Raw genomic sequence first — 11,281 nt, forward strand, 5'->3', positions numbered from 1 at the left:
TGACGGCCCGCCGGGTGATTGCCTAATAGCCTATCGAAGCGGATTTGCAAAGTATGGTAGAGATTGTATTTTCTGGGGATTGGATGTAAGGGAGATTTGGTGATGGCCAAAGCATATAGCATCCAATGAAATACATGTACCTTACTGGCTGGGAAGCCAAAAGCACAGAATTCGGAGATTTCAAGTACAAGAAGCTGCAATTATACACACATCAAATAGTAGTCTTACAAAAATTGAAAGTATTCTTCGTAGTCATTTAGATACGGGTATTTGTTTGCGATTCTCTTAATTTAGCACAAAACGAAGTGCTAATAAGCTACACCAGGCACATTCAGTAGCCTAAACACTAAACACTAAACAGAGCGGCAGCGCCCAAGAAATGATGTGGATCACGTGTCTCAGCTGGTCCCCACACCCGCGCAGCCTCTTTTCGGCCTGGCCTTGAGACGAGCTTTTGAAGAGGAGCTTAAAGGAAAGCCTCGGATAACAGCCAGCAGCTGGAGGCGGCGCTGGGAAAGTTCAGAAAGCAGCCTGATCTTTAACTGAGACAAAACAGCTTTGGTGAGACCAAAAAAGGGATACGAGCGAAAGGAAACCGGGGAAAAAAGCAGAAAAGGAAAGCAAAAATGGTGTATTATTTCACGTCCAACGTGGTTGAGCCGGCGGGCTTCATCTATGTGGGCAAAGATAAGTATGAGAGTGAGTTTGCTACCCACTCACTCACCGAAGAGCTGAGGACGTTGTCTAATGTTTGCGCGCGCTTATTCTCTGTGCAGATGAGGACTTGATCAAGTATGGCTGGGAGGAAGATGTCTGGTATGAGGCCTTACCCCCGGATTTAATTTCATAGCTGACTCTTTCATCTAGGGTATGAGGAAAAGACTTCAAGCTTCAATTACTTTGATGGAAATTGATAGAGAGTTTTTCTAGTTCCACGTCGACAAGCTTTCCAGCGCCCACATCTACCTTCGCATGCAGCCTGGCCAGGCTTGGGATGACTTGCCCCAGGAGCTGGTCATGGACCTGGCGCAGCTCACAAAGGCAAACTCAATAGAAGGTTTGCTTCTTTCATCTCTATCGAATACTTCTTCATGAGAATCTCACGCAATTGGTTCTCTAGGAAATAAGAAAGACAACATCACCGTCATCTACACCCCGTGGGCCAATCTCAAAAAGGATGGAAGCATGGACGTCGGCCAAGTCAGCTTCCACGATCAAAGAAAAGTCAAACGCATCCTCGTCCCCAACCGCGAGAACCCCATCGTCAACCGCCTCAACAAGACCAAAGTCGAAAAGAAGCCCGACCTCAAGGCTGAAAAGGACGACATGCTCAAGCAGCTACGCGCCAAGGAGCAGGCAGCACTGCAAATCAAGGTACGTGTGCATTTTCGCAAAAGACTGCTGCCTTGCATAGGCTACAACTTCGGGGATGCCGACTGATCGTTTGGCTAACCAATTTTCCAATGACAGAGAAAAGAAGAACAGCGACAAGCTCAGGAGTGGAAAGAGAAGAAATGGCAGAAAGACCACGCCTACGATGAAATATTCACCGAGGAGAACATGGCCGCGTCGAGCAACCAAGACCGGGCGGCGGATTGGGAAGACGATTTTATGTAGATCAATGGGCGATATTCACGAGGACCATCTAGAAAGCGATTATAACAAAAATTCAAAATATCATTGCCTAGCTGTGAACCTGTTCCTTAAAAAGTAGGGTATTGCAAGAGAAAAAAAACCATAGTACTACTCAAAAAATTTGTGATCCAAACTAAAAGCAGAATATTCTCCAAGAGATGACATGATAATAGTGTCCCATCGATTCCGTCCCATACCCAATACCAAATGCTCTTTATTTGCGTTACACATTTACGTCAACCCTCCGATTGCCAATCTTTATACTGTTCATCTTCCTAGTGATGCTTGACATCTCAGACGGAACTTCTAGTCTGATTGGACTTGACGAGGCGGTCGGTGATGCAATTCTCTTTGGGCTCGACGGCTGGCCGACAAGCAGTGGAGGCAACTCCTCATCTTCATCATCGTCATTGTCTTCATCAAAAGCCTCTTCTTGGTCCTCTTCCTCCCGCTGCAGACTGCCATGTTTTTCGGGATCGCTAACCATCACAACAGGCTCGCCTCCTGGCAGTCGCACCTCGGATGCTTCCAGAGTCTGCGCAATGTCAAGGAGCAAGACGTCCATAGGGCAAATGTAAGCCACGCGCTTGCGCTGACTCCAGGCCAATACATGCCCGCAGAGCTGCCCGTGCTGCCGATCGACAATCCAGGCACCACTGTCTCCTGGTATTCCAAGAGGATAGGAAGGCTTCGTGTCTTGCCCTGTGGTAGCAGATAGAATGCTGGCGATTTGATATGTATGACTCGGAGACTGACGTCCGTAAATTTTGACGCTGGTCAAGGCCGGTAGGATTTGCCCAGTCTGTGAACCGCTGGTTCGTGCAACGCATTGCACCTCCAGGCCGGGAAGTGCTGACCACGGGGCCACGGTGGTTGGCCGAAGCATCGGCTGATTGCTCTGGGCTTTCTTTCCGAGTTTGCGGGACCTTTGGGTTCCACCATCCGATATTTTAGGGATCGAATTGTCCTCGGGCAAACGTCCGTCAGAAAATTCGAAAAGGGCCCAGTCAACTTCATGGATCAATCCATTAGCTTCCTTGCGGCGAATACCGCTGGAAGCATACACTTCACCAAGGCTGAAAGTATCAAGATGGTCTTCATCTTCGGTCTCGGCATAAGGGTAGAAGCCTTCTTCCACGTCGTCTAGGGCAGGCTGAGTGACTATGTAGCCATCGCCACACCCGGGCTCTATGCCTGGGATATCACCAGGTTCACTATACTCTTCGTCTTCCTCCTCTTCATCGTCGTAGTCGCTAGTGAGGTCTGTTTCAGAATAAGGCTCTGATTCCGTGTCGGACAGTTCATACGAGTAGTCATCGCCATCGAAGCTACCAAATGTCGACTCAGGCTGCCACTCGCGCCCTGGAATAGCGCTGCTACGCGTGGTATCAGGAACTCCAAAATCGCGTTCCGGGTCGTCGAGCATGTGGTGAACGGTCATGCCATACGTCTTTTCGTCAACAATGACAAGACCGCCAAAGCTCACCGGAGGCAAGTGTCGGTCTCCAATCCAAGCCCCAATGCTTGCACCATTGTTGGGCTTCTCTTGGTATTCGGGATTGACAGCGTCGACATGTTCGTCATCGCTATCATGGCCCGATGGATGTCCACTGGATCTGCTTCCTCGCGCCATGGATCTCATGATTGATCCTTGTCGTCGCGATCTGATGACGCTGCCACGGCACACCTTGAGACCAAAGCCTGTGGAATCGTCAAACAGCTCACCCAGCTTCTTCTTCAAGATGGCACGGACTTTGCCAACAGATGTGCAGACCACCAACACAGTAGGCCTGGTCTGGTGAGGGGTGGGCCCTACGGATTCGAGAGATATCTCCACGGACTCGGGGTGTTTGCGATAGAATGATTTGAGAGCGATGTTGATCTGAGGCATGAGGATGGAATTCCATTTGTCCACAACATCTGGAGGTAGCGGTACATGTGGATACAATCGAACCTTGGCTTCCGGTTTGCCTTCTTTTATTTCGGGCTCTATTCCATTGTTAGCTATTGCCTCTTCTTAATGCATCAATGGGAGCGGGTAGTCACGTACCATAGGTCTCAATGCCCTTGTTTTGGGTATAAATTGGGGCTGGCACTGGTGGTGGAGGAGGTTTCTTCGTAGGCGCCGCAGGGACTGGCATTGCCTTCTTGTCTTTAGAGCCTTTAGAGTCTTTCGAAGGCCCTATAGTGGGCAATGGAGCAGCTTCAATAGGGGATGGCTCATGGCCCAGCCTTTCCTCGAATCCACTGACGCCATCGAGAATGCAGCAAGCCTCTAAGAACCGCGTAACGCGCATCTGCACACCAGAGAGCAGGGATTCGCCCTTGACCTCGCCAGAAAGCTCGTCGTCGACAACTTTCCAACAGGCTTGGACGGCTTTCATGTACAGTGTACCACATCTAATGGCCAGTGTATCCAAAGCAGATTCTGGAACAGTTGTGGGCGCTGCGTTTGGTGCGAGGCTCTCCAACTTCGTCCATAGTCCAATAGACAGAAGTACCATTGCTAGGGAGTATACTTCCAAAACTCTTTCATCAGTAGACTTTGGAAGAGGCGATGTCTGCGTAGCTCGAGGATCGAGGGGGTGCTGCCATATCGAATTCGTAATTGAAGATTCTTCAGTGAAGACGTCGAAAGAAGACAACACAGGTCGGCGAATATCAACATGTCCCTTGCCGTCGCTATCCCCTGGCGCTGTGCCTTTGCTAAACAAGATGTTGGCGTCGGAGAGATTTCCGTGGGTGATGCCTCTAGCATGCATATCAAACACTGTATTTGCGAGGTTATATGCAAAGCGGAACTTTGCCTCCAGCGGAGGTTCTGAATCGCCACGAGCAAGGAGGTCGTTCAGTGTAGGCAGACTGTACTGGGGGTTTTGGCTCACACGATTGGAGGCCAAGGTGTTGAAGGAAGGCGGGAAGAGATAGACCAAGCCCAGTCGAGAGTTCTCAAGATCTTCAAAGTAGCCGAGCAGGCGAGGTAGGCCAGTCCACGAGCCAGGAGCTCTCTGGGGATCCCGTTGAAGACCAGCAGAAAGCTTCTCGAAGCGGGCCATAGGGGGCATGATGCCCGTAGTCGAATAGATTGGATCAAACTCTGCATACTCAAGGAGCAGAGGGGCCCAGGGTTGTCTGGTAGCACCCTGGGTTGTGAGTTCCGAATAAGCTGTCTTACTCATGTAAACGACATGTCGACGAGATGCTGATATGGTGCTCAACCCATCTTGCAAAGGTTGCAAGTGTGTCAAGCTCTTGGGGTCAAGCTGCTGAGGAGTCTGCATCCGCGTTGATTCGAATGGTCGAAAATCTCCTTCCGAAGCAGAAGCCTTGGACGTCGACTTTGTTACCGGGGAGTTCAAAGTGTCAGATGAGCGCATACGCGATAAGTCGTAGAGGGTATCGATGGAGGCAGTGAGATCATGAATTAGACCCTCAAATCGCCCTTTATCCCATTGAACAAGCGGTGCTTTACGATCAGGTGATGGTCGAACTCCCTCAACGACTCGCTTATAACTCAACCATAGAGGCTCGGCTTCGGCAAGGATATCTTTAATAGTGGACATGATGCTGCCGACGACCTCACTCAGGCCGGCCTTGGAAAGAGACTCATCGATTTCAGCAGACTGGTTAGGATCAGACCATTCCAGTCCCCAGCTGACAAAGCGATCCTTTTGGATGCGCAATTTGCGATAGAGCGCCTTGATCTCGGGGTCATCTTCATGCTGAGCAGGCTCCTTGACAAAATCGCTGGACTTTTTGGTGTCGTTGTAAAGCCGACTCAGGCGACGCTGAAAGGGCAGCTGGAAGCCGCCCATCGGCAAGATAGACTCCATCTTGCGCTTAGGGAGAAACGGGGAAACGCTGCTCGCCAACTGCCACTCCTCCTATTGCGCTGCCTATATATTGGATGTTTGCTGTTGCCTGAAGGGGACCCTGTTATGATAACTCGATCAGGCACTGGGGCCGCACCCGGTTAGACCGGGGACGCTCAAAGCGGATCTCGAGCTGGACCTCTCGCCTGACCTCGAAGCCGCAGCTGCAGGGCGGATAGGCGTATGTGACTGCGACGTTTGATTCACGCGCGATGCATCGCAGCACTAATCAGCGTCGCAGATATCCAAGGGCGGCTGGGAGAGCAACGGGCCAATCCAATGCAGGCACCTGCGCATGCACCCGAGGAGGGGCAAAAGGCAATCCCAGGCACTGAGCTTAAAAAATGACAAGACGTGCGCTGCAAGACATGCGCCAGAGCGGCCTTGAAGAAACGGATTAGGCAGAAGAATTGCAATCGGAGAAATACCGAGCCTGTGCTTGCTGCGAGATGGACAGCGCGGCCAGGAACCAGATCGAGCGGCTGGTGAGCGTTTATCCAGCCGACGGTCGTTATCGAGGTGAAACTCGAAACTCGCTGCCTTGCGGTGGCACTGCGGCTCAGCACCGTGTGGACAGCAATCGTTCGTTCGTGTAATCCGCCAGTAATCCGCCAACAGCCCAGCTTTTCTTCCCTTGCCCAGCTGTCCCGTCCCTTCTCGGCTTCCCAAGGGTTCAACTCGCGGGCCTAAATCGCCATCCCCGCAACGCCTGGTGGGGGACGGACACCCAGAACGGGAGGGCTGGCGAATCGCCATCGGGGAAAAATCCTGCTGCCTGGTGTCTTTGGTGGCGACGGATGGAGCTGATTGGAGGATTTAAATGGCACCGGGGCTGATCTTGGAGTCTCTAAAGTGTGGTTTGAGAGATTGCAATAATACGAGCAGATGCCATGCCACGTGATGGCGATTACTATTCGAGATCACATGACTTTGCACATGTCTCTCGCGAAGTTGAAGTTCAACAGTGTCTAGATTATTGTAATTGTAATTATGGTTTTTTCATTTCGAGATAGACAATAGAAAAAAATACATGATATTCTCGTTATTTCTCACACCTCACGCAGAGATATTTGGTTGTCCTCCGTCTAGGCATACTTGATTGTAAATGCCGGGGACTCGCTTACATACCAGTCCTCCTTCTTCTTCTCGTTACCGAAAATGCGCAGCGCATGAAAGACGACTTTATACGTTCCAGGGGGCGCAAACTTGTTATCAGTCAGCTCGCCGCTCCAAGAGATTGGAGTGGGACCTCGGCTCTGCCACAGAAGAGGGGATCCACTGGGCTGGCCAATGGACGTGGTATCAAAGAACTTCTTAGTCGTGATCTTGGTGCCGTGAGGAGGCGCTGATAAGAGAACGAGATCAGCACGAACAAGCCGCGTTCCAAGAGCTGGGCTGACGACGAGAGCGGGAAGTATATCCGAGGGCCCAGCATTGCCGGGGCCGGGAATCGTAAATACGGTTCCGTTGGCAACAGGGTTCAGGTTTGTGTCGGTGGAGTTGCTAATCCACGAATCCTCCGGGAAGAGAACCTGCTGCTTCTGTAGGGAGCCGGTCAGGCCCTGGTATGGGACGGAAAGTTGCGAGCCATCGGTGCCGTTTACTGTGATGTAGCCCGACCACAGGCCAAGGCGCTTGGCATCCACGCCTCGGGGAGGTGTAGGGGAGACATCGATTGTGATTGACCTTCCGGCAGGGAGAGTCACCTGCTGCTGGCTGAGCTTGACGGAGGCGTGAGACGCAACGGCGTCGTTGGGGAAGGGAGCTGCGTAGCCGCTGCTGTTCGCCAGAGTGTAGAATGTGTCAGTGGGAACATGGCCAATCTTGTAGGTGACTCTGTTCTTGCCGGTGTTCTTCAGAGTGATTTGTCGCTTTGAAATGAAGTGGTCGGTGTCGTTGAACGACAGGCTGGATGGGGAGAGAAGAGTGGTCGCAAAGGCTGCATCGTAGGCCTGGATGAGACCACCGCCTTGTTGAGCAACTGGAGCGAGGAAGTCGTAAAACTTGGCGCCGTCGTTGAACAGCTGGGGGTTGGCAGTAGTAGCCAGGAGATTCTCAAGTAAGACAGGGTCAAAGCTGGAGCGGGCTTGAGCCACCAAAGCAACAGCAGCAGCAGTCAGTGGACAGGCCATTGATGTGCCGGAGAGGGTTGCATAACCACCAAGAGCAACGGGATAGGTAGACAAGATGTTGCCGCCCGGAGAGCTAATCTGAGGCTTGACGTCCATCTCCCAGGTAGGGCCCCAGCTCGTGTAAGTGCTGAGGGCGCCGCCAGTCGCCTTGTTGTCAGCGAACTGAACCTGTTTAGTAGCTTCATTCAGAGCAACCACTGACAGAGTGACAGTCTTTCCGTCCTTGATGGCGGCAATCCAAGTCGCTCCGGTGGAATCCTCGACCATACCGGCGCCGATAATCTGAGGCACAGAGCTGACATCGACCGACAGGGCGCCGGCAATGGTGTTATAGTAGAGGAGATACTTGCCGCCCTTGGCAGCAACGTTTTGAGCCTTCTGGACAAAGGTGCAGGAACCTCGGCGGACAAGAACAATGTAATCTGACAAGTCAGGGGTGTTGTCAGGGAGAGGAGAGCATGCGTCGTCTGCAATCGTCGTGTCGAGTGTCAAAGCATAGACGGGCTTGGTAACGCCCTTCCAGCCTTCGGCTCCCTTGGACGCAGGCACATAACCGAATTCTGTGTCAGCACCGTTGTCAATCTTGTAGCTGGAGAGCGAAAAGACGGTTGGGATGTTCTGGTTATCAACAGAAGCAACAGCGAGGACCTTTTTGCCGTTGGCCGCCGTGCTGGCGTAGAATAGGCCATGATCGCCATCGTTACCGGCAGAGACTGTGCATGGAACGCCAGCGTTGACAATTCGGGTGACAGCAACCGCCCATGGCTCTTCGGCCCAGCCAGACGGACCTCCAATGGAAGCTGTGATGATTTGAGCGCCGTCTTCAAAGGCCTTGTTGTATGCGGCGATCAGGACATCGTTGCCGGCCTGGCCTTCACAGCCAAAAACCCGATAAGCGCCGAGAGTTACATCAGGAGCACCACCAATGAACCCGTATTGATTCTTCTGTGCGGCAATGATACCGGCAACGTGAGTGCCGTGGCCGGCGCAGTCCTTGGGATCATTGTCAGGCACAGGAGTATTGAAGCCGCTGTAGTCATCGCCGACCAAGTCGGTACCAAAAGACACCAAGCAACCTGCGCCATAGCAGCCACCCAGAGCAGGGTGGGTATAATCAATCTAGTATCTCATAAGCTTATGTCTGCTGGCTCCGTAGATTGGTTTCCACTTACACCTGTGTCAATCACCGCGACCTTGATGCCCTTGCCGGTGTAACCCTTGGCCTGTAGCTTGTCGATCTGGACCATCTTGTGGGGAGGAAAGTTGCCAGCATCTGTCGGGGGTGGGTACACATCTCTAGACTGAATACTGGAAAGAGAGTTGGTACCGGCAACCCACTCGACTTTCGGATTGGGGGCCTGGATCAGGGTCACCGGCCACATGTTCTTGACGGCAGGCAGCTGGGCCATCTTCTGGGCTTTGTCTTCATGGTTGGAAAGATCTTTGAGTTGGACCGAGACGCCTTTGAACAGCTTGTAGTCAAACTTCATGCGGGTCGAGCCTTCGCCATTGAGCTGCTTATAGAATTCGGCAGTATCCTAATTGCGCATCGTCAGTATTTCCACGCTCGTAGCTGCTATGCTACATGCCAATAGCCGAGCGAGTAACTCACATGATCATTCTCGAATTCGAAGATGTAGGCGCCCGGGACGATTTTCGATGCGTGACCAGAGCCGCGAGCGATGGCTCCCGTTATGGTCGCCAGCAGCGACACAAACAAAGCTGAGCGAACCATCGTGAAATGCCGCTTGCTAAGAAGTGAAAGTGCTAAAGCGACGCAATGCTTGCAGAAAGATGAGTCAAGACAATGACCCGTACGCCAGGCTCTGAGCGACCAGAACGCTGCTCTCTATTTCCATCGAGGCGATGGGATACCCCGAGTATAAGTAGTCGCTCCCTCGAAATAAGAGCATGGACCCTGCAGTCGGCTGGAGCCGTCGAACATGGTTCGTTCCAGACATTTCTCTCCATCATGGGCCTTTCATCGCTACAACGGCTTAGAACACGATGTTGGACGCGCACCGATGCAGTAGCCAAGACACGGCCAACGGTCATTGGGGGACTTGGAAGCTCTCATTACCCCCCTGCAGCTGTAGCTTCAGGGGTCCGAGACCTTTTGTTCCATGCTAGCCGCACATGATATTGGGGGCAGTCTTTTTGTAGTACAAATTGCATCCGCCAAGATCAATATCTCATATGAATTGGCCCAGTGGGCAACTGAGTTGAGCACGCGATGAGAATATCTGCGGAGCTAATCTCTCACCGGCCGACATACATTAGATCGAAATCGCCACTATCATTTTTGCCTGCCTCATTGGGACGGTCGGCCGTGCGACTGGCTTCTAGTCTCTAGACAATGCTTGGGCCACAAGGGAGTCCCAGCTACGCGGCGGAGTTGGTCGGTAGCCGCCGATACAGCGTACTTAAATAGTACTATGTGCGATATCAGTCTAGGTATTAGCTGGACTGCTTGGTTTTCTTTGTATTACATGCTATACCTGGCGCATGACCTATATAGTCCTTATCGGCGAAGAGGGTGAAGCAGGTTCCTTTGGGAATTTGCATCTCTGATTTAGTGGCGAAAAGGGCTCGTAGTGCAAACCACGAGCAAGGACCAGTTCTCGGGAGCCTACAGACCTGCACGGCTGTTTGCATATACTAGGTAGAGGCAGTATAAAGAAGCTCTTTGACGACCAACAGCAGAATCCCATACTTAATCTCGCAGTGCGAGGATAGCCCCAATGCGACCCAGTGAATATCCATTCTAGGAAGAAATCTTTCGACCGGAATGCGCCGCGAGGCGCAAGACGATGACGGCGCAGAATCACCTCGATATCTCGAGCGGCGAGCTGTTTCCAGCCGGCTCATTCATGTCGTACGACACTACTAAATTAATATACTACTGTGCTATGCCGGGGACCAAGCACGCAAGGAACCGTAGAAAGTCGTATCAGGCCCGCGAATAGCACAGAACCACGCTATTTGAAGCGGTTGTCGGCTCTCATGCAGGTCAAATTAGGTGCTCAATTCCCAGTAAGCTTGATTATTAGCTATTCTTACCGAGCAGTGCTACTCCGCACTCGGCCGTCGGTATGGGGTCTGTCGCTGGCGTTGCACCATCACCCTTGTCGCTTGAGCAAGTCTCGGCATACACTTCTGCTCGCCATTGGTGAAGCTGCTTTGTAGCATTGTGCCAGATACAGAAAAGCACCAGATTTCAAGCTCAGATACATATTACCGCAGACGAATATGTAGTGATCATATACATCGCAGCTATACGCGTAAACCGTACAGCTACGGCGGCGGTGAACGGGATAGAGAGGACACCGGAAGTCTACCAGTAGAGAGATAGTGGAGATATGTGCCGTTCACATGCCCTGTTTGTCAATCCAAAGATCCCGTTAGCAGCTGAGCACTGACCGGGTCTTGTATGGACTTTTGTATTTGCTCTTAGCTCATTCAGTAAGGTCGCAAATGAGCTTGTTGGCTGGTGCTCATCGTGGCTGGCCTCCGACGGGTACCTTTTTAACCTTGCCGCTTGCCAAGATAGCGCTGTCTTAATAATATGGGGCTGCTCTCGAGTCCATCTTAGTGCTACGACTCTGTCTGCCTTTGCAGGGAAGAGTACAAATGGGTCGAAAT

General features: G+C 51.9%; 3 protein-coding genes across 3 annotated transcripts; 1 reads left to right on the forward strand and 2 right to left on the reverse strand.

The window, feature by feature from the left end:
- Positions 1 to 626: 626 nt before the first annotated feature.
- TGAM01_v201392 (coiled-coil domain-containing protein 25) lies at positions 627 to 1,617 on the forward strand (the record flags this gene model as incomplete). Its single annotated transcript, XM_018804753.1, has 5 exons — positions 627 to 699; positions 777 to 816; positions 954 to 1,057; positions 1,121 to 1,374; positions 1,471 to 1,617. 5 exons carry the CDS (start codon positions 627 to 629, stop codon positions 1,615 to 1,617), a joined length of 618 nt encoding a protein of 205 aa, XP_018662021.1.
- Positions 1,618 to 1,858: 241 nt separating this feature from the next.
- TGAM01_v201393 (hypothetical protein) lies at positions 1,859 to 5,468 on the reverse strand (the record flags this gene model as incomplete). The annotated part of the gene is made up of 2 exons (XM_018804754.1): positions 1,859 to 3,624; positions 3,686 to 5,468. 2 exons carry the CDS (start codon positions 5,466 to 5,468, stop codon positions 1,859 to 1,861), a joined length of 3,549 nt encoding a protein of 1,182 aa, XP_018662022.1.
- A 1,124-nt stretch (positions 5,469 to 6,592) lies between these two features.
- TGAM01_v201394 (hypothetical protein) lies at positions 6,593 to 9,374 on the reverse strand (the record flags this gene model as incomplete). Its single annotated transcript, XM_018804755.1, has 3 exons — positions 6,593 to 8,758; positions 8,812 to 9,177; positions 9,252 to 9,374. 3 exons carry the CDS (start codon positions 9,372 to 9,374, stop codon positions 6,593 to 6,595), a joined length of 2,655 nt encoding a protein of 884 aa, XP_018662023.1.
- Positions 9,375 to 11,281: the final 1,907 nt, after the last annotated feature.

The sequence above is a fragment of the Trichoderma gamsii genome, assembly GCF_001481775.2.
Source record: "Trichoderma gamsii strain T6085 chromosome Unknown Scaffold_3.2, whole genome shotgun sequence".
Lineage (NCBI taxonomy): Eukaryota > Fungi > Ascomycota > Sordariomycetes > Hypocreales > Hypocreaceae > Trichoderma > Trichoderma gamsii.